A 23674-nucleotide genomic window follows, 5' to 3' on the forward strand; every position below is an offset into this window, starting at 1 on the left:
TCATATCTTCATCTTAAATCTTGTTTTATACTTATATTTATACCTTCATTCCAAATTCTAAATTGCACACTTTTGTTTTTGTACCTATGTTTTATGTTTTTATTTGCTGTAAGTAATGTTTATACTGTTTATTCATACTGGTGATGTATATTTTTAGTTTGCTGAGTGCCTGTACATTGCTGCTGCTTCTTGGGGATAAATAAAGTATTTCTGTTCTATTCTAAACATCCACACACAATCCTTCATTTTCACAAAGTTTCAACTGATCTATTCATTAACTGATCCCCTCTCTTTATGTACATAGCAATCAATTATATGAACATACAGCAAACTGACAGTCACATGCCAAGTCTTTCTCTATAACACTGTTCAACAAGATAAAACACAGCACCCAGTTATTCTTTACCTTCATTTAGGATTGTCCAAATCAATTATTTTTCAGGTCACATAGTTATAGCGTGTCTGCAGAGTGCCATAAAAAAGCCATGCATGTGGCTCCATGCCTGTAAAAAGATTAGATTTTGTTTTTTATTAGGGGTCAGTCATTGAATAACACACCCACAACTGTAAGTCAGGTGGTTTACTGGAAGCAGAAGGTCTTTTTTCTTTCTCACTCATAATGCCTGATTTTTACATTGTTGTATTTTACTTTACTTTGCTTAAACCGCATTATAACAAATAGACTTTTAACAAACAAATCCTACATGTAGAAGAAATACTCTTGTGACTGAGGACAATTTACTTAGTGGCAATTACTGCCATTATAAAAACATTTGGGATTTCCAACCTCAGTACTGTAAAGTTTAGTTTTACTTTCTCTCTAAGTGCAGGGAGTGTTTTGTTCTGTAACAGCCAATAAACTGACTATACGCCTCTTTTCTAACACGATAAAAGACAAATCTGAAAGCTGAATTATAGTCAAAAGAAAGTTGATTCAACTGACAGTCTGCAGAAAAAGGTAAGCTGACAAAATCACATTTGTAATAATCTTGTTACATTGTTTACACTTTGATGTAGCATCTCATATGAATGAATATATGACATAATATATAATACTATGTATTAAAACGAGCAGAACCATTACTAATCGAATGACAGTCAACATGTACACCAAGTATCTGACAGTATGAAGACTAAATGATCTAAAGGTAATTAAATGACAGGAACTTCTGCATTGTGTCTTTATTCATTCATTGTGTTTTATATATGAAAAGCAAACACAGTGACAATGGTTCAAAGTTAGTGCTCAAAGTAGTGAAATTACTGCGAAATAAAATGTCTCCAGTTAAGATCCTTTTCCTACCACCCTCCAGAAGGTCCCTTGCTCCAACAACTGGCATCCAGATGAAAAAGCACCAACAGAGAGGATCCCGATCAAGTGGAATCAATCCAAGGGTGAGCCTTAATCAGCCGTAAAGAATACAATAAACCCAAAAAAACACAAAGAACAAACCGACCAAACCAAGACAGTGAACACAAGACTTAGATACACAAGGGTAACAAGACACAGGTAAACACAATAAGAGCAGGGCAGGCAATCACAAAGGGGCTCAAAACAGCTCCATACAAACATTCTGAAATTCACAGCCACAAAGTTATCTATCTCACGTTAGCTGTGCTCCTGACACACCTGCACATTAAAAAAAAGAGATTAAAAGACTTTAAATTTCATAATGTCAATCCTTTTCAGCGTGATTCCAAGATGGATATAACCGACATGCTCCTCGATAAAATCTTCTGCTGGGTGGATCTGCAAAAACAGTGTGCTAACAAGATGGAGAGACTGGCCACTGAGCTGGAAGATGCTAAAAAGGGTGTCAATATCACTCAGATTGTTGGCAGTAGTGTGTCTACAGGTGGTGCAGCAGCCATGGTAGTAGCAGGTGTAGCATCCTTCTTTACAGCAGGGGCAGCGATACCTGTCATTGCTGCAGCAGGAGTACTAGCATCAGGGGTTGGTTTTGCTACTAATGTAGGTTCTGAGATTGCTGATGCTGTCATATCAAACAACACCATGAAAGAGGCAGAAGAGGCTGCAGAGAAGATTCAGAACCTTGAAGAGGGAATCCAGAAACTCATGGCGACACTGAAAGATGAAGGGCAGAGGAGAGAGCAACAGGCCAGTAACCACAATGATCTTGATCCAGAAGATTATGTGGTGGAGCGAATCCTGAGAGCAATGGCCAAACGCAACGGACTGAAAATTAACAGCAATATCAGTCTGATTAACATGCTGTCTGATCTGAACATAGTCATGACCACTCATGAGACAGACTTGGCTGGACAACTTCTAAAGAAGTCAGCACTTCTGTTGCCTCTGCTTTCAAAATTTGTCATAGAAAATGTGTCAAAGGCAATTCTCAAAGAAGCTGCTAAAAAGGCAGGGGAAAAGGCTGTGGCTAAAGGAGCCTCTGGTGTGGCAACTGCTTTGGGAACAAAAGCAACAGCAAAGGCAATTGGAAATGTAAGTATCAATGGCTGTGTAGTCTATATGACAAAAAAAATCTAATCAAATGGTACATTTGCCATTCAAGAGGCTTTTACAAAGATTGCCCTGTTAATAATAACATGTTCACTTTCATTCAGATTGGTGGTGGAGCAGTCGGCCTCATCTTTTCCATTACTGAGCTGGTTACGAACTGTAAAGATTTGGCTGAAAACAAATTTGTAACAGAAGCCAGTCAGAATCTCAGATGCACAGCAAAAGACATACGCAGTGCCTCTGAAAGCTTCACAAAGGAGCTGGAAGACATCAGGTGAGTCTTTGGGACTTCTTGCCTTATAGCAGAGAAATGATCAGCCACACATCGGCAATACAGTGGTGCTCAGCTGCCACTGGTGAAAACAAGGAATGTCATCCTGTGCACACACACAAAAAGGAGTGTTTTGGCTTTTTGACATCTGTAAATGTCTCTTGCAGAAAAGCATTTCAGAAGTTGGCTGCAGTGAAGCGCAACATTGAAAATCCACAGAGGAGCTTCTCTGACCAAAGAACGTTAATACAGTTTGCCATTGACAACTGTAAGGACCCAAGTATTCAGCAGTGGTTGAGAGAAAACTCAGCGTCTGAGTCCTTCCCCAAACTTATTGATATGTTCAATTTGCTGAAAGAACACATTGACAAGGAAGAAAAGGAGGACCACACCAACACCGTCGACATCACCTTTGTGGCACACGGTGCTATAGAAAACTCCATGATCCCAGCCAGACGTCTGCTGCCTCTGCCCACTCTCACTGATGTGGTGCTGTATTCTCCCTGGAACTGTTACCTGTGTGCTGACACAGCATATGGCATCGCTACAGGAAGAATGAAGCATGAGCACAGAGTGTTCGTCTGCAGTGAAAGGAAGTGTAAAATCCCCGATTGTGGGCATCAACCCACAAAACTGCCAAATAAATGGAACAGAATGAAAAACGTTCAGGATCAAAAGATTCCCGAAATCATAGTGGCACCACTAAGAATACCAAAAGACGGTGCATGGAACACATTTGAGGTACTAGCAGGAGAGCACGGAAAACCTGGGAGAAACCGCATAGTCATCCCATTCATCGTCCCAGAAGGAAGCATAGACACAATCCCGTTCTTTGTCGTCACTTTGGCCCTGTCCGTGGTGCTGATTTTCTCCAGGTTTCAAGCCACACTCCATCTAACTGCTTGCCTGGGCAAATACAGAAAAATGAAACTTAATGAGACTGTCCTGAAGGAGCAGTACGCCTGCACTATTGATAACACTGCAATGACATCTTCAGAAGACATGCTGTCCAGCAGACTGTACACAGCTTTTAAAGCCATGTTTGATCAGAAGACACACTGTGTGTCAGAGGCATTTCACAACAAAACACACAAGAAGAAAGGAAACTGTTGTACAATATCATGAAGGTTGTCTGGAAATGAAAAGACATGTATGACCAAAAGTTTTTACAATGATCTATTCATTAACAGATTCCCTTTCTTTATGTACATAGCAATAAAATTTCTGTTCAATCATAAAAAGTCTGAGTGTATTGATTTTAGAGCCTTGATGTTACACGTTACATGAACATACAGCAAACTGACAGGATAGATTATTTCGCGGTCTGTCCCTAAATCCTTATTAGACAAGAAGGTGTCACATGCCAAGTCTTTCTCTATAACAGCGGTCCCCAACCTTTTTTGCACCACGGACCGGTATCATGTAAAACAATACTTTCACGGACCGGCACAGAAAAAAAAGTGCATACAAAGACAACTTACTCTTATGCTTAATTAGTGGGAGCCTTTGAGCTTTCTCAGCAATGAGGCGGTCCTATCTGGGGATAATGGGAGACATGACACCCGAAGTGTGTTTCTTATGTCCAGTCCACTCCGTAATTTTGTTTTGGCCGTCATTAATTGCTTCAGTCGTTCTTGTTCATGTTTTCTTCCATGGCTTGTCTTTTAATGCAGGGTGCTCGGTCTCGCAGTTTTGAAGGCTTCGTTGCCTCATTTGCGAGTCTGTCGCCACATCACTCAGAGCGGACTTGGTGTGTGAGAATCACCTGTTGCAATAAATCCGTATTTTAAATAGGACTCCTGATATAGTCTTTTAAATGCGGGTTTCTTTTTCTTTGAAGGTGTAGGCTCCTCTTCTTCTGTCTCCTCGTTAGGCCTTTTCCCCTTTCCGAAGAAGCTCTCCAAAGACGTTTGTTTTTTATTCATTTTTGCTGCTTGTGGGCTTAATTTTGGGGTTCCGTATCCCGTGACCGAGACAAGCGTCTGGGCAGGTGCTTAAAGGCACAGGCGGATGAATCTGATCGATTTATAAATGAAACAGCTTTCAGACTCAGATAATGAATAATATATTTTTTGCTCAGTCTTTCTGTGCGGCCCGGTACCAAATGACCCACGGACCGGTACCGGTCCCCGGCCCGGTGGTTGGGGACCACTGCTCTATAACACTGTTCAACAAGATAAAGCAGTTATTGTTTACCATCACTTAGGATTTTTTTGATTAGATAAAAGACAACCATTCACACACACACCTAAAGGCAATTTAGAGTGACCAATTGACAAAACAAGCACATCTTTAGAATGTGGGAGGAAGCCCCAGAGTGAACCCACGCAGGCAGGAGAATGTACAAACTCCACACAGATGATCCAAGGCCCCCCAAAGCCCCGAACTGGGAACCTTCTTGCTGCACCACCATGCCACCCCGGTCAGAACATCAAATAATCACATAATTTGTCCAGAACAATTATTTTTAGGTCACATAGTTTCATCGTGTCTGCAGAGTGCCATAAAGCCATGTGGCTCCATGCCTAAGGAGATTAGATTTTTTATTTTTTATTAGGGGTCAGTCATTGAATAACACACCTGTGAACTGTAAGTCAGGTGGTTTACAGGAAGCAGAAGGTCTAAGAATTCTTCTTTCTTTTATTCTTAATGCATTATTTTTACATTGTTGTATTTGTAATTTTACTTTACTTTGCTTAAACCGCATTATAAGTACTAAAACAAATAGACTTTAAACAAACATCCCACATTTAGAAGAAATACTCTCATGTCTGAAGACAATTTACTTAGTGGCATCATGTCAATTACTGCCATTATAAAAACATTTGGGATTTCCAACCTCAGTACTGTAAAGTTTAGTTTTACTTTCTCTCTAAGTGCAGGGAGTGTTTTGTTCTGTAACAGCCAATAAACTGACTATACACCTCTTTTCCATCACGATAAAAGACAAATCTGAATGCTGAATTATAGTCAAAAGAAAGTTGATTCAACTGACAGTCTGCAGAAAAGGTAAGCTGACAAAATCACATTTGTAATAACCTTGTTACATTGTTTACACTTTGATGTAGCATCTCATATGAATGAATATATGACATAATATATAATACTATGTATTAGAACGAGCAGAACCATTACTAATCTAATGACAGTCAACATGTACACCAAGTATCTTTGGCCCTGTCCGTGGTGCTGATTTTCTCCAGGTTTCAAGCCACACTCCATCTCACTGCTTGCCTGGACAAATATAGAAAAATGAAACTTAATGAGACTGTCCGGAAGGAGCAGTACGCCTGCACTATTAATAACACTGCAATGACATCTTCAGACATGCTGTCCAGCAGACTGTACACAGCTTTTAAAGCCATATTTGATCAGAAGGTGACAGGAAACTGGTGTACAATATCATCAAGAGACAAGACAGAGACAAGACAGCATAAGACCAAAAGCAAATGTAGACCTTTATCATACTGTTGGTGGAAATCTTAATGCTGCTGCCTACTTGATCTGAAGCTGACCTTTTTTTGAACTATTACTTGAATACCATTATACCAATACCAATATAATTATGGATAACTAGAAACAAATGTGCTGACAATGTTCCTGATTCTAACAGTTTTAAACATCCATCTATGTCATTCATTCATTCATGCCTTTGTATTCAAAAATCTGCAAAACATTGCATGGTGTTAACTTGTAAACTGTTGGTCTCTTGTTTGGTCTCCACCAGCTTTGCAGAGAAAAGATTATCTCAGGAGTAGCTAAATGTATAAATCTTTAATCACATGCTGTACATGTGCGTGTGTTTCTCCTTCTGGGCAGACCATGCACACAAGAGCCACCACAAATTCAAAACAAGAGGCTGAGAGAGGTAAACATCAATAGAGTTGTAACGTGGTTCCATAACTTAGACAGATTGTCATGTTTCTTGATCAGTTGATTAAATAAAACATTGATTGATGCAGCACTGTGTGTGTTTATTGCAAATTAATTAAATCAAAATTTTATCATTCAGTTATTTGTAGCCAAGTTCAGAACCTGACTGGTGACAGTGTGATGTGCAATGCAGTGGCAGCTGCTGGTCTTTCAGACAGGGGAAGCTAATTTTAGATGTACATTATAAAATGCATCCTATTGATTTTAGAACATAATGTCAATCCTGTAAAGTAACCGTGCATATTTGTCAGTTATTGTGTGAAATAAGTTCAGCAGTCTCTCTGAGACAAAGGAATTTGTAACTTGACTTTTCGCGTTAAGATGACCAAGTCTCTCTCCACCCAGAAGATACCCCCAAAACCTGCTGAGATTAAACTTCTCACTTGCTTTGTTCAGATCAGTTGAGTTCGTTCTTGCTCCAGTTCACTTCAGTTCAGACCAGAACTGAGACCAGTCCAGTTCAGTTCAGTTCAGAAGAGAACACATCAGCTAAGATGAAGAGACTCCTTCAACTCAAAGACTGGCCCAGTCCAGCTCAGCCCAGAATGAGACAGAAGTATCCCCTTTCTGGGGCCTTCTAAGCATGTGCCTGGCTCCTCCACAGAGCCATGTTTTTATCTTTTATACATTTTTAAGGTCACATGCATCACTTTGTTTTGGACTCTTTTTCAAGCTTAACATCATTTGAGAGAAGCTTAGTTTTTCACATCAACCCACAACTGAGGATCCAGCAGGGAGGACCAGCTGCCTACAACCTGAGTGCACCAAACAGCACCATGCCCGGTGACATCTGCTGCCTAACATACAAGCCTCGGGAAAGACCCACTAAGAGCCACCGTGAGAGAGGATGGCCACACCAGCACGGAGGATCTGATCCTAGTGAGCATCCAGCTGCACAACCTCCTCAAAGTAGGCCTGAACCTCCTCACACCTGCACCTTGATAACGGTTGATGTCGAGATTCTTATTATTACTTCAAACAACAATTCACAGCTTTTTTTGTACATGTGTTTATATTGCATTTAATTTACTCTGCATTTAATTTCATATGTTATTCTGTAGTTAATAAAATATCTTTTAGACCAAGCTGTTGTTATGTGCATTCTTTTGAAATATTAGAACTGAGGTCACTAAAACTGAGGACTTACAGCTTCTGATATTGATATTCTGAGATTGATTAAATTGATTATCTTAATAATATTTCATTGATTTAAAGTATTACGGTCCCAGGTTGAAACCTGTGTGCTGCCCCTTTTAAACAAGTGCAAAAGTGCATGCAAAATCTATCCAAAGTGTGGTAATGCTACAGTGTGCTGTATAATAAAAATATAGTTTGTGTGTGTTCATAACAGGCCTCAGCCTCAATCAAAGAACTGATATTGGTCAGAAAAAAATATAATCTGACAGTTGTTCGCAGGCCTGTTCAGAACCTTATTCTGGTTCTCTGACTCACACTGGTCATCTCCAGTGTGTTGAGGGCTTTAAAAGAAGTCACATGGCTTCCAGAGAGCCTCCTTCCGAGTGTATAAAAATAGGGACACAGCTGCAGTTCAGTCCGTCTTTCCCTCTGAGAGCAGAAAGTATCTTCAGCTGCAGATCATCAACAAGCTTTATTTCACAGAGGCTTTCAGAAACAGGCAAGTTTCTCTACGCAGATCTTTATTGTTAAAATGAGTGTAATGCACTATGTGAACAAAAGTACATGGACACCAAGTACAGCTTATAGATCTGTTGTTTACAACTGTTTGTGTTACTGGTTGATTGTCCATGATTAATCCATCAATGTATTCTGAAATTCTCGCAGCTTTATTAGACTTTATTAATCCCTTCGGGAAGGGCCCTCAGGGAAGTTCGGGTACCAGCAACAATACAATACCGACATTCAGAGCAAGAATTAAATATAATAATATAGTATAATAAAAAAAATAAAAGATGAGAGGAATTATGTACAAACATTGCACACCAGCATAGTTATTGATACACAGATGAGTTATTGCACGTGTGTTGTATCAGGCGAGCTGTACTCATCCCTCCTTCTCCTTTATCCTCCCCCTCCTGCCAAAAGCATTGTTGTAAAGTTTGTAAAGGTTGCCTCAAAATCACCTTTTTACATGATGAGAGAAAAGAGGTTATTCTCATCACATACAAATGTCATGTATGTATATTTGTCACCTGCCAATCTACGCTGCGGAGGGGTGGGATCCCTGTGCGGAACATTTAAATTTCTCTACGGAGGACACACGGGAGGACACAGGCGAACGACTGGATTTTGGTGAGATCGCGTTTTATTCTTTTTTTAATGGAGCGACGTCTCGAGGAACTGCTGATCTAGTCCTCACCGAGGAATACAGGTTCATTTGGACCGTTCTCCCGAACTCCGAACTAGAAATATTCTGTATATATTATTTGGGGACTGATCGGGTTGCACTAAACTCTGGGGATTACAGGGGAGAAACTTTGTGGAAAAAGACCGGTTGTGTCGCGCTGCTTGTGTGCGCGAGCTGATCACCTGTGCTCCTCCTGCAATACAGCGTGAACTCTAAACAATCGATTTCTGGCTCCTCTGTGCTTTTCTAAATATTATTGGGATTTTTGTGTGGTGTGTGCCTTGCGGTTTTTATTAAGGGATAAACCAGCAGCAGCAAAATAAGACCCACCCGTGAGAATAGTGCGTTGTGACGTTTTCCTGATTTTAAAAAACAGGTGAATTGTTTCAAGTTTGATGGATCGGGGACAAAGGAGTCTCTGAGTCTGTTGGTCCTGCTCTTGGGGAGCAGCAGCCTGTTACTGTTCAGGCTTCTCTGAGCACTGATGACAGTGTGCAGAGGATGACTGGCATCATCCACAATAGTCCAAGAATAGGATCCAAGAATAGCATATGATGAGCATTTATATAACATTGTTTTGGTATCCTGTGTCAAAATGGCACACAAAAATGTCAGTGAGGGGATCTTGCCAGTTTGGTGTGCAAGAACTTGTCCTGACCTCAAAGCCATCCAATGTCTGACCTCATCACCATGGAGGAAGGCAGAGACGCATTGCTGAACGGGCATACTGAGCTCATTCCCAGGGGCATTCCTAGGGGCACATGCTCCCCTGTTGTCAAGAAACACTGGTTATGTTATGTGATATAGCTTCCTGCGGCCCCTCAACCATATCAAGTCAAATAGGCTATGATATGTGATATGAGTTTTTTTTTTCCCCATTAAAGTTAAGGAGAGTTCTACCAATCATAAAAATGATGAACCATACATGCAAGGTGGGGTTCTGTGGATTGCTGCTTAACAGAACAGAACTTATTTAACACACCGGATAAACGTATTGTCACGACCTGGTGTTTATTTATGGTTTTGTAGTTTTGGGTTTTAGTTTAATCTGTGTTTAGTTATTGTTATTTTCCTGTAGTTCTAGTGTTTTGTTTCCCTGGGTTTTTGTTTAGTTCTTGTCTAGTCTTGTCTTGTGTTTCCTGTTTTACTTTGGTAGTCCTGTCCCCCCTGTGCATTGTCTTGAGTTTTGCTTCCTGTGGTTTCCCTCCTTGTTTGATTACCTGCCCTGCCCTCATGTGTGTCACCTGTGTCTCGTTGTCTTCCCTGGTCCCATCCATCCATCCATCCATCTTCAACCGCTTATCCGGGGCCGGGTCGCGGGGGCAGCAGTCTAAGCAGGGACACCCAGACTTCCCTCTCACCAGACACTTCCTCCAGCTCCTCTGGGGGAATCCCGAGGCGTTCCCAGGCCAGCTGAGAGACATAGTCTCTCCATCGCGTCCTGGGTCTTCCCCAGGGCCTCCTTCCAGTGGGACATGCCTGGAACACCTCCCCAGGGAGGCGTCCAGGAGGCATCCGAACCAGATGCCCGAGCCACCTCAGCTGGCTCCTCTCGATGTGGAGGAGCAGCGGCTCTACTCCGAGCTCCTCTCGGGTGACTGAGCTTCTCACCCTATCTCTAAGGGAGCGCCCAGCCACCCTTCGAAGGAAACTCATTTCGGCCGCCTGTATTCGCGATCTCATTCTTTCGGTCACTACCCAAAGCTCATGACCATAGGTGAGGGTAGGGACGTAGATTGACCGGTAAATCGAAAGCTTCGCCTTCCGGCTCAGCTCCTTCTTCACCACAACAGACCAGTACAGCGACCGCATTACTGCGGAGGCTGCACCGATCCGTCTGTCAATCTCCCGCTCCATTTTTCCCTCACTCGTGAACGAGACCCCGAGATACACAAACTCCTCCACTTGGGGCAGGAGCTCTCCTCCCACCCCTGGTCCCTTTGTACATAGTCTTCCCCTCTGTCTTGGCCAAGCGGCAACCTTCGGGGCTCAAAGTGGAAGCCCATGCGGAAGTGTCAAAACTTGTAATTCACACCGCAACTGCTGGGGGCTGGCTCCAAAAGCGAGTAATTTCCCATAGACTCCCATGTTAAAATGGCCAACTTCACAGCAGAAAAAAACATGTTTACAGCCTGGTACAAAAAAACACTCTGGTCTCAGATGATAGGTTCTCTTCTAGTGTCAATTGTAGGGGGGGTGAATTTTTTTACAACTCACTCGTTTCAATTGTATTCTGACTTAAAATTACGCCTAATTATGGGCGTTGCCGCTTGAGTGACAGACAGTTGACGTATCACAGCGTGAGTTTCCTGCTTCCACGATCGCCCGCCCCCCTAAACCCCGCTCGTGCTCCCCCTTTTTGTCCATATTTGGAGTTTTGGCGGACGTGGCGCTGCCAACATGGCGGCGGTCATCAACGTCCTGGAACCTCCCACCGAGCCTCAGAACGGCTCTTCAGAAACAAACGGGTGACGTCGCGGAAGCTCTGTCCATAGTTTTTACTGTCAATGGTCTTGGCTAGTTCGTCTCGTCCGGTGTAGGGTTTGTGTCCATGTCTCGTCCATGCCATGCCTTGTTCCTCACCTTTGCAGTTGGCCCGCGGGCCGTAGTTTGGACGCCCCTGGTCTAGATAGATGGATAGACAGATGACTGGTGGATTGTTCAAGATGATTTTAGTGTAAGACATGTTTGAGGTTGTGATTCGATACAAATCAGGTTGTTTTCTGTGATTATGCAACATCCCAACAGGCAACACAAACTCCAGCCTCCTGGATTAAAGTATTATTTCCATCATTCACTCACTGGTTGTTCTGTTAATCCACACAAACCATAAACATATAATGTGATGTATCGTGTCTTGTGTAAGCACACTGCTTTTATACTTGCCTTCCAGCACTGTTATACGATGACACTCAGTGTTCTCTGGCCTACTCTCTACAGACTTCTCTTCAACTGAGTTTGAGGAGGACACTGAGAACCTTCATCATGTCCACTGCTGACAGACTGCTGGATGAGATCTTCTCCTGGATAGAGCAGAGGGAGAGCTGTGCTGCTAAGCTGAGGAAACTGGCCCGGGAGCTGGAAGAACTCAGAAAGAAATGCAAAGCCACTGAATTTGTTGGCAGCTCAGTGGCGGTGGCAGGAGCTGCCTGCTTGATTGGAGCTGGTGTGGTCACTCTGTGCACCGGCGGAGCAGCTGCTCCATTTTTAGGTGTGCTAGGAGCCGCATATACAGGTGTGGGGACCACCATCTCTGTGGCTGCTGAAATCATTGAGCATTTCATATCCAGTGACACCATGGAGGAGGCACAGAAGGTGGAAAAGAAGAGTGACAGAATTGCAGAAGAAATCCAGCGTCTATTCCGGAAACTGAAGACTGAGAAGAAGGAGGTGAATCGCTCTGCAGACCCAGACGAACTGGACCAACACGTCATGACTGAAGTTATGAAAGCCATGGCAAGACGAATGGGAGTGAAGCATAAAATCAACGTTACCTACATCAATGATGAGCCGTATTTCACTCTGGTTGGAGGATGTGGACTTGGAGGACTCAAGCCAATGATCGTTAATGAAGCAATGGTTTCACTTGCTGGTATTTTATCATGTTTTGCATACCAGTTAAATGGGAAAAAATACAAATTCTTGTTTACTAAAGGAACTGAACAACTGATCAAACTGATATCTACAAACGGATTTAAAACACTCCTCAAAGGAGGTGCCAAGGTAAGAAACTGTAGATATTTGAGGTTCAATCTGTAATAATCAACGCTAAACCCATATTGATGCATTCTGATTGATCACCAGGTCGTAGGAGGAGCTGTTGGAATGGCGTTCGCCCTTTCTGAAGCGATCGACAACTGGAAGGATTTAATCAAGAAGAATCATGTGACCGAAGCCAGCCAATCATTGAGAGACACAGCTGATGCCATCAAAAAGATGACCCAAACACTGCGAGAACAGTTGGACAGCATCAAGTACGTTTTCTCTGTATCACTAAACTTTTTCAGACAAAAATAGTAATAATCATTTGCTTTCGACAATATTTGTTGGTTGGTTGAGGTTTTTTTTTGCTCCACCCTGTTCCTTTGAACCTATTTACAGGAGGATGCTAAAGAAAGTGGTTCAAAGACAACAAGAACAGCAGGAGGAGCTCGCCAGAGAGAGAAAGGCTCAGCAAGAAATAGAAAGGTAACGATGCTAGACACAAACATAGTTCAGAAGAAGAAATTAAACCCGAGGACGTCTAACTGTAATGTCATATTTTTAGGTATTAAGGCAAAAGTATCTTCACTTTGAACACACTGTCATTAGGTGCCGACTCTCAACCAGATCAAACACATGAAGACAAGAAGCTGAACAAACTGGGCCCCTAGTCTTCTAGAAATATAGTTCACAAAATCCTAATTGTTCTAACTGTGACCTCCCTTATTTTCACAGGAAAAGGAGGATGCTTGAGGAAATGACTAAAAGACAACAAGAACAGAAGGAGCTCGCCAGAGCGAGAAAGGCTAAACAAGAAATAGAAAGGTAACGATGCTAGACTCAAACATAGTTCAGGAGAAGAAATTATACCAGAGGACGTCTAAATTTAATGTCATATTTTTAGGCATTAAGGCAAAAGTATTTTCACTTTGAACACACTGTCATTAGGTGCAGACTCTCAACCAGATCAAACACATGAAGACAAGAAGCTGAACAAACTGGGCCCCTAGTCTTCTAGAAATATAGTTCACAAAATCCTAATCGTTCTAACTGTGACCTCCCTTATTTTCACAGGAGGAGGAGGAGGATGTTTGAGGAAATGGTTCAAAGACAACAAGAACAGAAGGAGGAGCTTGCCAGAGAGAGAAAGGCTCAACAAGCTATAGAAAGGTAATGATGCATAGTTCAGGAGAAGAAATTAAACCAGAGGACATCTAACTATAATGTCATATTTTTAGGCATTAAGGCAAAAGTATCTTCACTTTGAACACATTGTCATTAGGTGCCGACTCTCAACCAGATCAAACTGGGCCCCTGGTCCTCTACAAATATTTAAACTATAGTTTACAAAATCCTAATCATTCTAACTGTGACCTCCCTTATTTTCACAGGAAAAGGAGGATGCTTGAGGAAATGACTGAAAGACAACAGAAGGAGGAGATCGCCAGAGAGATTAAGGCTCAGCAAGTAACTAGAGAACGGCAACAGATGCTAAACAAAAACACTGTTCATGTGAAGAAAGAAAACCACAACACTGTCATTCTTTTGATATTCCTGGGCATTTTATGCTTTTATATGAAACCATCAGTTCACTCTGACCACAGTGTCAATGTGTCACCTGAAAATGAGGGGGTTGATGAATCTCAACCAGATCAAACAAATGAAGACAGTCAACAAGGTAGACAACCTGAGCAAAGCAAGGACGATGACGAGAGAGAAAGTGACCAAAATGAACAGGGTGGGGGTGAACAACCAGGTGGGGATGATCAAGGAGATGAGGAGAGTGATAGTGAGGATGAAGAGAGTGTTGAGAGCGACGAAGACGGTGAAAGTGAGGAAGAGACAGAAGACAAAGAAAGAAACCGTGACATCAACCAACCTCCTCCAGCAGAGGTGAGGGTGGGGTTGCTCAATGTTCGTTCAATTAACAACAAAAGATCCACAATCAATGAGCTCATAACGCAAAACAACCTGGACCTGTTTCTGCCAACAGAGACGTGGTTACAAGGAGACACTGCAGATGAAGTCCTTAGTGAAGCATTACCTCCAAACTTTAACAGCTATAATCAGCACAGGGATGGTAGAAGGGGAGGGGGGGTGGCCATTCAGTTCTCACCCGTGCTGCAGGGTGCCCCTCTTTATTTTAACTACTTAACAACCTTTGAATGTGTGGGTGCAGTCCTGCAACATGAGACGTGGGATGAACCGATCCTCTTTCTCAACGTGTATCATCCACCAGGATACACCCTGACCAGGTTCAGAGCTTTCCTGGACGAGTTTCAAATGGTCCTGGATGACGTGAGTGAGCAGTACAGCAGCATCATTGTGACCGGTGACTTCAACATCTGGGTAGACTTTGAAAAGAGGACCGCGACCGATGAGTTTGAATTTTTATTGCTGATCAATAACCTTTTTCAGCATGTAGGGGAGCCAACACAAAGGTCAGGTCACTTTCTGGACCTGGTCATCAGCAGAAATGTTGATATTCCTCATCTCGTAGTCCGGGACGATGGAATATCAGATCATTACACTGTTTATTTCAACGTAAAGCCGAAGTCCACTGACACCAAGAAGACGAAGACAGATGAAGATGAGAAAGTAAAGAGACTCAAAAGGCAAGAGGAATAAATGTCATGTCAGCATTACTGACATGACATGAAGTAAATGTTTGGCAGTTAAAATAAAAAATTAAAGAAAAAGCTGCAGTGTGAGTGTTTATATTTAAACTATGTCATACATAAAAAACATTTCAAACCAAAAACATGAAAAACTTTTTAAGGTGATAACATGTTTCCACATCTGATTGACAGTTGTTGGGCTCCACCAGCTTTTAAAAGAAACACTTGGCTCATAAATTGTTAAATGTACCATTACATTAACACACTACTATAAATGTGTGTGTGTGTGTCTCATGATGGGCAGGGTGTGATGTGAATATTTGTGTAGCCTGAAAATTACTGTCCAAAGGAATGCGACACAAAACCAAAACAAGAAGCTAAAACAGGCTAAACGTATCAGTAGAGCTAAACAGTGGACCCATAACTACAAAATAAAGTGATTCTGGTTCTCTGACTCTGACATTGGTCGTCTACAGTGTGTCCAGGGCTTTCTCTTTACAAGAAGTCACGTGACTTACAGAGGATGAGCGGCAGGAACCCTCCCTTCCACAGTGTATCAACACACACACACACACACACATATACAGTTCAGTCTATGTGAGAGCAGGAAGTGACTTCAGCTGCACTTACTACCAGAAACAGGTAAGTTTTATTTCTGCAGATCTGTATTTGAAAACTCTGAGTAGGCTATGCAATAGATATAATATACTATGTGATCAAAGACACACATGTCTACAAACGTTTGTCCATATAGCACGAATAGATCTTGATACATACGGCTCTGTGAAGACATATTTGTATATTTATCACGCTGTCGGATTGTTCTTATTTTTTAGGTTAGTTCTTTTTCAGAAATATTTTATTAATCCCAGGTGATTAATAAAGTATTTTTGATTCTGATTAATGAGAGTTCTGTCATAAAAACAATGAACAACATGTGCAAAAAGATAAGGATCTGCAGTGTCGCTCTATTTACCTGCAGAAGTTCAATGTCCAGCTGAAGTGATACACAGAGACAGACACAGAGTCACCATAAAAAGCTGTTTGTAGACTGTTTTTAGGTGTAGAAATAATTTTTCAATCTTTTGACAATTTAACAAGCGTTTCTGTGTAAAGCTTCATAAATATGATAGAACTTTCAAATTAGTTGGTTTGGAAAATGCATAAACACAACTGATTGTCAGGGAGGAGTCGAACACAGATCAGATCAGCACACACCTCAGAACGCAGTGCAGAAAAACATGGCTGATTATCAGCAGGCTGTGTAGACCACTATAAAAGCAGATGTTTGGCAGTGCCTGTTAACACATGACCAAGATGTAAAGACATTGACCAGGATTTTACAGAAGCAATCGTTGCTGCACATCAGTCCAGAAAGGGTTAAAGAACCATTTCCAAACAATTTGGAATTCAACATTCTCCAGTGAGACCGATTATTCAAATTCAACCCAAGATCCGACCGTGCAACACAGAAAAAAATCCAAGAGCTACATCTCCGAGCCTTCAGGTCTCATTAAGCATGGTAATGTTAAAGTCTTTGACAGCACAATTAGAAGAAATCTGAGGGATTGCGAGAAGAAAGTTCTAGACAGTAAATGGAAGCATGAATGAGATTCACAAAACTCCATCTGAACAAAGTGTTGTGTTTTTTGCCTGCCTCTGTCTCTACAGGCTCCTCTTGACCTTCCTGTGACAGTTCTCTTCTCTTCAACTGAGTTTGAGGAGGACACTGAGAACCTTCATCATGTCCACTGCTGACAGACTGCTGGATGAGATCTTCTCCTGGATAGAGCAGAGGGAGAGCTGTGCTGCTAAGCTGAGGAAACTGGCCCGGGAGCTGGAAGAACTCAGAAAGAAATGCAACGCCACTGAATGTGTTGGCAGCTCGGTGGCGGTGGCAGGAACTGCTTGCCTGATTGGAGCTGGTGTGCTCACTCTGTGCACTGGCGGAGCAGCTGCTCCATTCTTAGGTGTGTTAGGAGCCGCATATACAGGTGTTGGAGCCACCATCTCTGTGGCTGCTAAAATCACTGAGCATTTCATATCCAGTGACACCATGAAAGATGCACAGAAGGTGGAAACGAAGAGTGACAGCATTGCAAAAGAAATCCAGCGTCTGTTTCAGAAACTGAAGGCTGAGAAGAAGGAGGTGAATCGCTCTGCAGACCCAGACGAACTGGACAAACACGTCATGACTGAAGTCATGAAAGCCATGGCAAGACGAAATGGACTGAAGGATGAAATCAACATCAGCTACTTCATTGATGATCCATATTTGAATCTGGGTGGAGGACGTGGACTTGGAGGACTCAATCCAATGTTCACAGCTCAAATGGTTGCACTTGCTGGTATTTTAGCATGTTTTGCATACCAGTTAAGTGGAAAAAAATACAAATTCTTGTTTGCTAAAGGAGCTGAACAACTGATCAAACTGATATCTTCAAATGCATTTAAAACATTCCTCAAAGGAGGTGCCATGGTAAGAAGCTGTACTTGTGCACATTAAATCACAGGTTTGAGGATCACAGTCTGTACTGATCAACACTAAACCTGTATTGATACATTCTGATTGATCGCCAGGTCGTAGGAGGAGCTGTTGGAATGGGGTTTGCCCTTTCTGAAGCCATCGACAACTGGAAGGATTTAATCAAGAAGAATCATGTGACCGAAGCCAGCCAATCATTGAAAGACACAGCTGATGCCATCAAAAAGATGACCCAAACACTGAGAGAACAGTTGGACAGCATCAAGTACGTTTTCTCTGTATCAATGTCACTGTATCACAAGCTGTTTAGAAAAAAATGGTAATTTTCTTTGTTGGAATTTATTTAATAAATAAATTCCCCTTTTTAGACATTTGAGAAACTCTCTTGAATGCCCCCCCCCCCACACACACACACACACACAAAAAAAAACAATCAACACAAAGGTCTCTCATTTTGGGTTTGGAGCTTGAAAAAAGGGTCGCTATCCCAAAACACTGGAAACTTGGCCTACATCCTGTCAGCCATCCACAGATATTTAGAAGGAAAAACAGTTAACAACTTGCATGCCATGTTTAGATTCAGTAAATCTCGTATTATGCTAATGGTACTGCCACTTGTCTTATTCACAGGAGGATGCTAAATGAAATGGCTAAAAGAGAAGAGGAGGAGAGACTCGCCAGAAAGAGAGAGTCTCAACTGAAACGCACAGTAACACATTGGCTGCAAAGCACTAAAGGTGCTCAAGAGAAGAAAGGAAACCAGACGACTTGTTTCTTTATTGTCATATTCCTGGGCATTTTATGCTTTTATATCAAACCATCAGTTCACTCTGACCACACTGTCAATGGATCACCTGAAAACGAGGGGGTTGATGAATCTCAACCAGATCAAACAAATGAAGACTGTCAACAAGGTGGACAACCTGAGCAAAGCAAGGACGATGAAGAGAGAGAAAGTGACCAAAATGAACAGGGTGGGGGTGAACAACCAGGTGGGGGTGATCAAGGAGATGAGGAGAGTGATAGTGAGGATGAAGAGAGTGTTGAGAGCGACGAAGACAGTGAAAGTGAGGAAGAGACAGAAGACAAAGAAAGAAAACGTAACATCAACCAACCTCCCCCAGCAGAGGTGAGGGTGGGGTTGCTCAATGTTCGTTCAATTAACAACAAAAGATCCACAATCAATGAGCTCATAACGCAAAACAACCTGGACCTGTTTCTGCCAACAGAGACGTGGTTACAAAGAGACACTGCAGATGAAGTCCTTAGTGAAGCATTACCTCCAAACTTCAACAGCTATAATCAGCACAGGGATGGTAGAAGGGGAGGGGGGGTGGCCATTCAGTTCTCATCCGTGCTGCAGGGTGCCCCTCTTTATTTTAACTACTTAACAACCTTTGAATGTGTGGGTGCAGTCCTGCAACATGAGACGTGGGATGAACCGATCCTCTTTCTCAACGTGTATCATCCACCAGGATACACCCTGACCAGGTTCAGAGCTTTCCTGGACGAGTTTCAAATGGTCCTGGATGATGTGAGTGAGCAGTACAACAGCATCATTGTGACCGGTGACTTCAACATCTGGGTAGACTTTGAAAAGAGGACCGCGACCGATGAGTTTGAATTTTTATTGCTGATCAATAACCTTGTTCAGCATGTAGGGGAGCCAACACAAAGGTCAGGTCACTTTCTGGACCTGGTCATCAGCAGAAACGTTGATATTCCTCATCTCGTAGTCCGGGACGATGGAATATCAGATCATTACACTGTTTATTTCAACGTAAAGCCGAAGTCCACTGACACCAAGAAGACGAAGACAGATGAAGATGAGAAAATAAAGAGACTCAAAAGGCAAGAGGAATAAATAAAAAACATTGTAGGAAGATATTAACAAGTGATTAATAAAGGAAGAAAAACTAACAGAAAATGACTGGGATGAAGATCCCAGATGGAGTTTTTTTAATCATAGTACAGATTTAGAGGAATACAGTCTGTTGTTGAAGAGACTTTGTGCAAAAGGTGGGCTCCACCTCCACCGAACATCTGCAGAGTTCATTCACAGCTACACTGTTTTGTCATTACTGCCAAAAGAGACTCAGACATATTAAATCCACATCTCTTCACTATGGGATTTTTTTAATAGCACTGTCTGATTAGATGATCTCTTTATGAGGCTGTTCAGAGTAATGTTATTATGAAGCTGTACGTGTGATACAAGAACAATTGTATTATCTTATGTGTGCATTTCAAATTGTGAAACACTGAATTAATTTTAATAAATCTTGATAAACCTGATAATTGTACTGGTAATTCCAGTGTTGCAAAAACATGTGTTACTATAACTGATGCATAACTAATAAACTATTGTGTTGCAGCAATGTAGTCCCATTTATAATCATGTCTTTCCCTTAAGTGGTGACCGCTGTAGGTTCCATTACAAGCTTTAAAATCAAATTAAAAAATGAAAAAAAGAGGATTTTAATAAAAATGTTAAACATTCCCATGAAAATAATATCTACACAAAGCTCTGCAGCAGGAGTGGCATGTAACCTGCAGTTCAGCTTCCTTAAGACTTCTGGAAAAGGATGACATGTCCGGATCAGGGTATTGTGTCACGACCCAAAGTCAGTTCTGTGGAACCCCTTAAACACAGCCTCCAACAAAGGCTCTTTTCTCCTCTCTCCTCTAATCACAGCTGCCTGCTTCCTGGGAATCACAGCACGTATTTCTGCTGTTTTCCAGCCTTTAAAGGAGTTTCCTGTGTCGCCCCTACAATCTGATTGGTCACCCCAAAACCTCTGACGCAGGGTTGGCTTCCACCTCCCTGGAGGACGGGCTGCAGAAGCAGTCTGCTCTAAGCGGTTTTGCCTTTTCAGAGTCACTCTGTGCAGCAGATACAAACAGCAAGACGTCTGAGCAGTGGACATAGGATGGTGAGTTAACAATAAGCTTCCTGTCAGACTCTCCATTTAATGATTTAATTTGGAATAGTCGAAATCTCTCTGCTTCTTTAGTTTTCCTGAATACTTCCTATCCCACCTTGGGGTACAACGTGGTCCAACAAAGCTGTACATGGGTCTGCTGGCTTATTTTCATACTGCTCTTAGCTGCAGTGTATCACTGTGTGTGTTTCTGTCAGTGCCAGCTTTCAACCTTTCTTCTTCCAGTTATCGTCACAGAGAAGTTGTGTTTGGCAATGTGATCTTTGTTTCTTTGTATTTAAAATCTGGTCGGAGGACACTTGTAGGGCAATGCAGGAATAGATTGGTGTTTTGACATTTCCAGTTCTCTCATCCTGAAGTCAAATGGCTTTTTTAATGCCTAAACAAGTTCTGCACAAGGTCTAGAGATTCTTGTGTTTTATTTTATGGCAAAAAAATAAAACAGGTGAGATTACAGAGGCTGGCAGGGACATTAAACTTCACAAGCAGTGCGTCATAGTGAACATGACACTGATAATCATCTTAAAAAAAGAATAATAAAGAAATAACAATCACAATATCAGTGGATTAAAATGGGATTCATCCTGATTCCAACAGGGAGGATTGATGGCAACAACACTGTTAGAAGCTTTGGAGCATTTGGGAGATGGAGAGCTGAAAGAATTCAAGTGGTTCCTACAGCAGTCAGACTTCCTGAAACGCTTCCCTTCCATCCCAAGGAGCCGGCTGGAGAATGCAGACCGGCTGGACACAGTGAACCTGATGGTGCAAACGTACAGCCGTCTGTGTGGGGACGTGGTCAGGAAGGTGTTAAAGAGGATGAGGAGAAATGATCTGGTGATGTGTTTATCAAACAGGAGCTCAAAGCCCACAGGTGGGTCACAGAAATGAAAGAGCAGCACACTGTGAAGCCACAGCAGTGTTTCCTCTGCTCTGTGTGTCATACAGTGCTCATGCGTTCGAGACCTAACAGTGTTTTTGTTCTCCACAGACGTGACAGAAGTGAAGCTTCAGCAACTCCACACATCGACCCAGGTCACCCTGTCCAGGTGTGCAGGACAGGTGCAGACGGAGGTGCACCATGGCGACACAGACTCAGACAATAATATTGTCCTCACAGATGAATGGGAAATAATCACCGAATGAGTGCTTGAACTGCCCGAGCTGTCCTTATATCAGAAACTGTACTGGAATGAGCCAAAAAAGATCGACTTCTGATCTGTTGTCTCCCTGTCGAACAATTAAAGGTAACAAAACAATGAACATGCAGAGTGTGGAGGCACTTTGGTATGTGTCCGACTGTTAGTGGAAATAACTCTCTGTGGGTTTCAAGAAGAAACATTCCTGAAAACTTGACGTCCTTTTATTAACCGTCGGTACAGAATCGACAGAAAAGAGGTCATGATGTGAACTGATGACCTCGAATGACTCCCTGAGGTACTCCGGACTCAATCAACTGTAATCCACAAACATCACATGAGAAACGATGTTCTCGAGTGTATGTGGGAACGTTGCTCTTTATATTTATAAATGGAATGGAAGTATTTACATTACATTATTTATTAAAGATGTTCTATGTAAATGGTCCTTTCTTAAAATGTTCTTATTTGTTGTTTGTTTTTATTTTAAACAGAATGATGTTTTTAAGAAACGTAGAGAGTTTTCTTAAAGATGTTTCGCTGCTCATCCAAGCAGCTTCATCAGTTCTAACTGTTTGGTGGGGAAACATGGTTTATATGTGGTTGCAGACCTCAGTGGGTGGGTCTGGGTAAACCCTAAAAACAATAGCACTAAATGTTTCCATAGTTACCTGTGATGATCTGGCTGAGTGGGCCAGGTGTGTCTAAGATTGGCTGACAACTATGAAACTGCTGGAGGGGGACTGGACAGCCCTTTGTTCTTGATGTGAGTATGTGCAGATAAGCAATTCCTATGGTGTTCTAAAAAAGTGTTTATGCAAACACCACCCATGTAGCCAATATGTTTATCTGGTATGTTCAATAAGTTCTGTTCTTTCAAACTGCAGGTCTCAGCTGCAATTCACAGAACCCCACCTTATCTTTTTGTACATATAGTTCATCATTTTTATGATGGTAGAACTCTCCTTAACTTTAATGGGAAGAAAACTCATATATCATAACCTATTTGACTGAAGAACCCCATCCAGACATCACATACCACATGATTTTTGACTGAGGTATCAGGGGAGAAAAACAACCAATGTTATAGAGTTAATATTGTCACATAACATAACCAGTGTTTCTTGGCTACAGGGGAGCGTGTGCACCTGGGCCCCTGGGCCCTATTCAAATTCAACCCAAGATCCGACTGTGCAACACAGAAAAAAATCCAAGAGCTACATCTCCGAGCCTTCAGGTCTCATTAGCATGGTAATGTTAAAGTCTTTGACAGCACAATTAGAAGAAATCGGAACAAGTACAATTTGTTTGGAGGGATTGCGAGAAGAAAGTTCTAGACAGTAAATGGAAGCATGAATGAGATTCACAAAACTCCATTTGAACAAAGTGTTGTGTTTTTTGCCTGCCTCTGTCTCTATAGGCTCCTCTTGACCTTCCTGTGACAGTTCTCTTCTCTTCAACTGAGTTTGAGGAGGACACTGAGAACCTTCATCATGTCCACTGCTGACAGACTGCTGGATGAGAGCTTCTCCTGGATAGAGCAGAGGGAGAGCTGTGCTGCTAAGCTGAGGAAACTGGCCCGGGAGCTGGAAGAACTCAGAGAGAAATGCAACGCCACTGAATGTGTTGGCAGCTCGGTGGCGGTGGCAGGAACTGCTTGCCTGATTGGAGCTGGTGTGGTCACTCTGTGCACTGGCGGAGCAGCTGCTCCATTCTTAGGTGTGTTAGGAGCCACATATACAGGTGTTGGAGCCACCATCTCTGTGGCTGCTAAAA

At 42.2% G+C, this 23674-nt stretch overlaps 2 protein-coding genes across 6 annotated transcripts; both read left to right on the forward strand.

Moving 5' to 3' along the window:
• Positions 1-1382: 1382 nt before the first annotated feature.
• LOC114440040 (uncharacterized) lies at positions 1383-20112 on the forward strand. The gene is made up of 4 exons (XM_028412303.1): positions 1383-1395; positions 1691-2464; positions 2587-2756; positions 18448-20112. The coding sequence occupies exons 2-4, from the start codon at positions 1703-1705 to the stop codon at positions 19679-19681; spliced, it is 2166 nt and encodes a 721-aa protein (XP_028268104.1). The 5' UTR covers positions 1383-1395; positions 1691-1702; the 3' UTR covers positions 19682-20112.
• LOC114440035 (uncharacterized) lies at positions 8196-15413 on the forward strand. Of its 5 annotated transcripts, none has more exons than XM_028412288.1 (7): positions 8196-8322; positions 11953-12735; positions 12817-12986; positions 13114-13200; positions 13450-13539; positions 13789-13884; positions 14106-15413. In XM_028412288.1, the coding sequence occupies exons 2-7, from the start codon at positions 11998-12000 to the stop codon at positions 15340-15342; spliced, it is 2418 nt and encodes an 805-aa protein (XP_028268089.1). In that variant the 5' UTR covers positions 8196-8322; positions 11953-11997; the 3' UTR covers positions 15343-15413. The 5 variants fall into 5 exon arrangements, with proteins under 5 accessions (XP_028268089.1, XP_028268090.1, XP_028268094.1 ...); XM_028412289.1 differs by having other exon boundaries at positions 13792-13884; XM_028412293.1 differs by lacking the exon at positions 13789-13884.
• Positions 20113-23674: the final 3562 nt, after the last annotated feature.

The sequence above is a fragment of the Parambassis ranga genome, chromosome 8 (genome assembly GCF_900634625.1).
Source record: "Parambassis ranga chromosome 8, fParRan2.1, whole genome shotgun sequence".
Taxonomy (NCBI): Eukaryota; Metazoa; Chordata; class Actinopteri; family Ambassidae; genus Parambassis; species Parambassis ranga.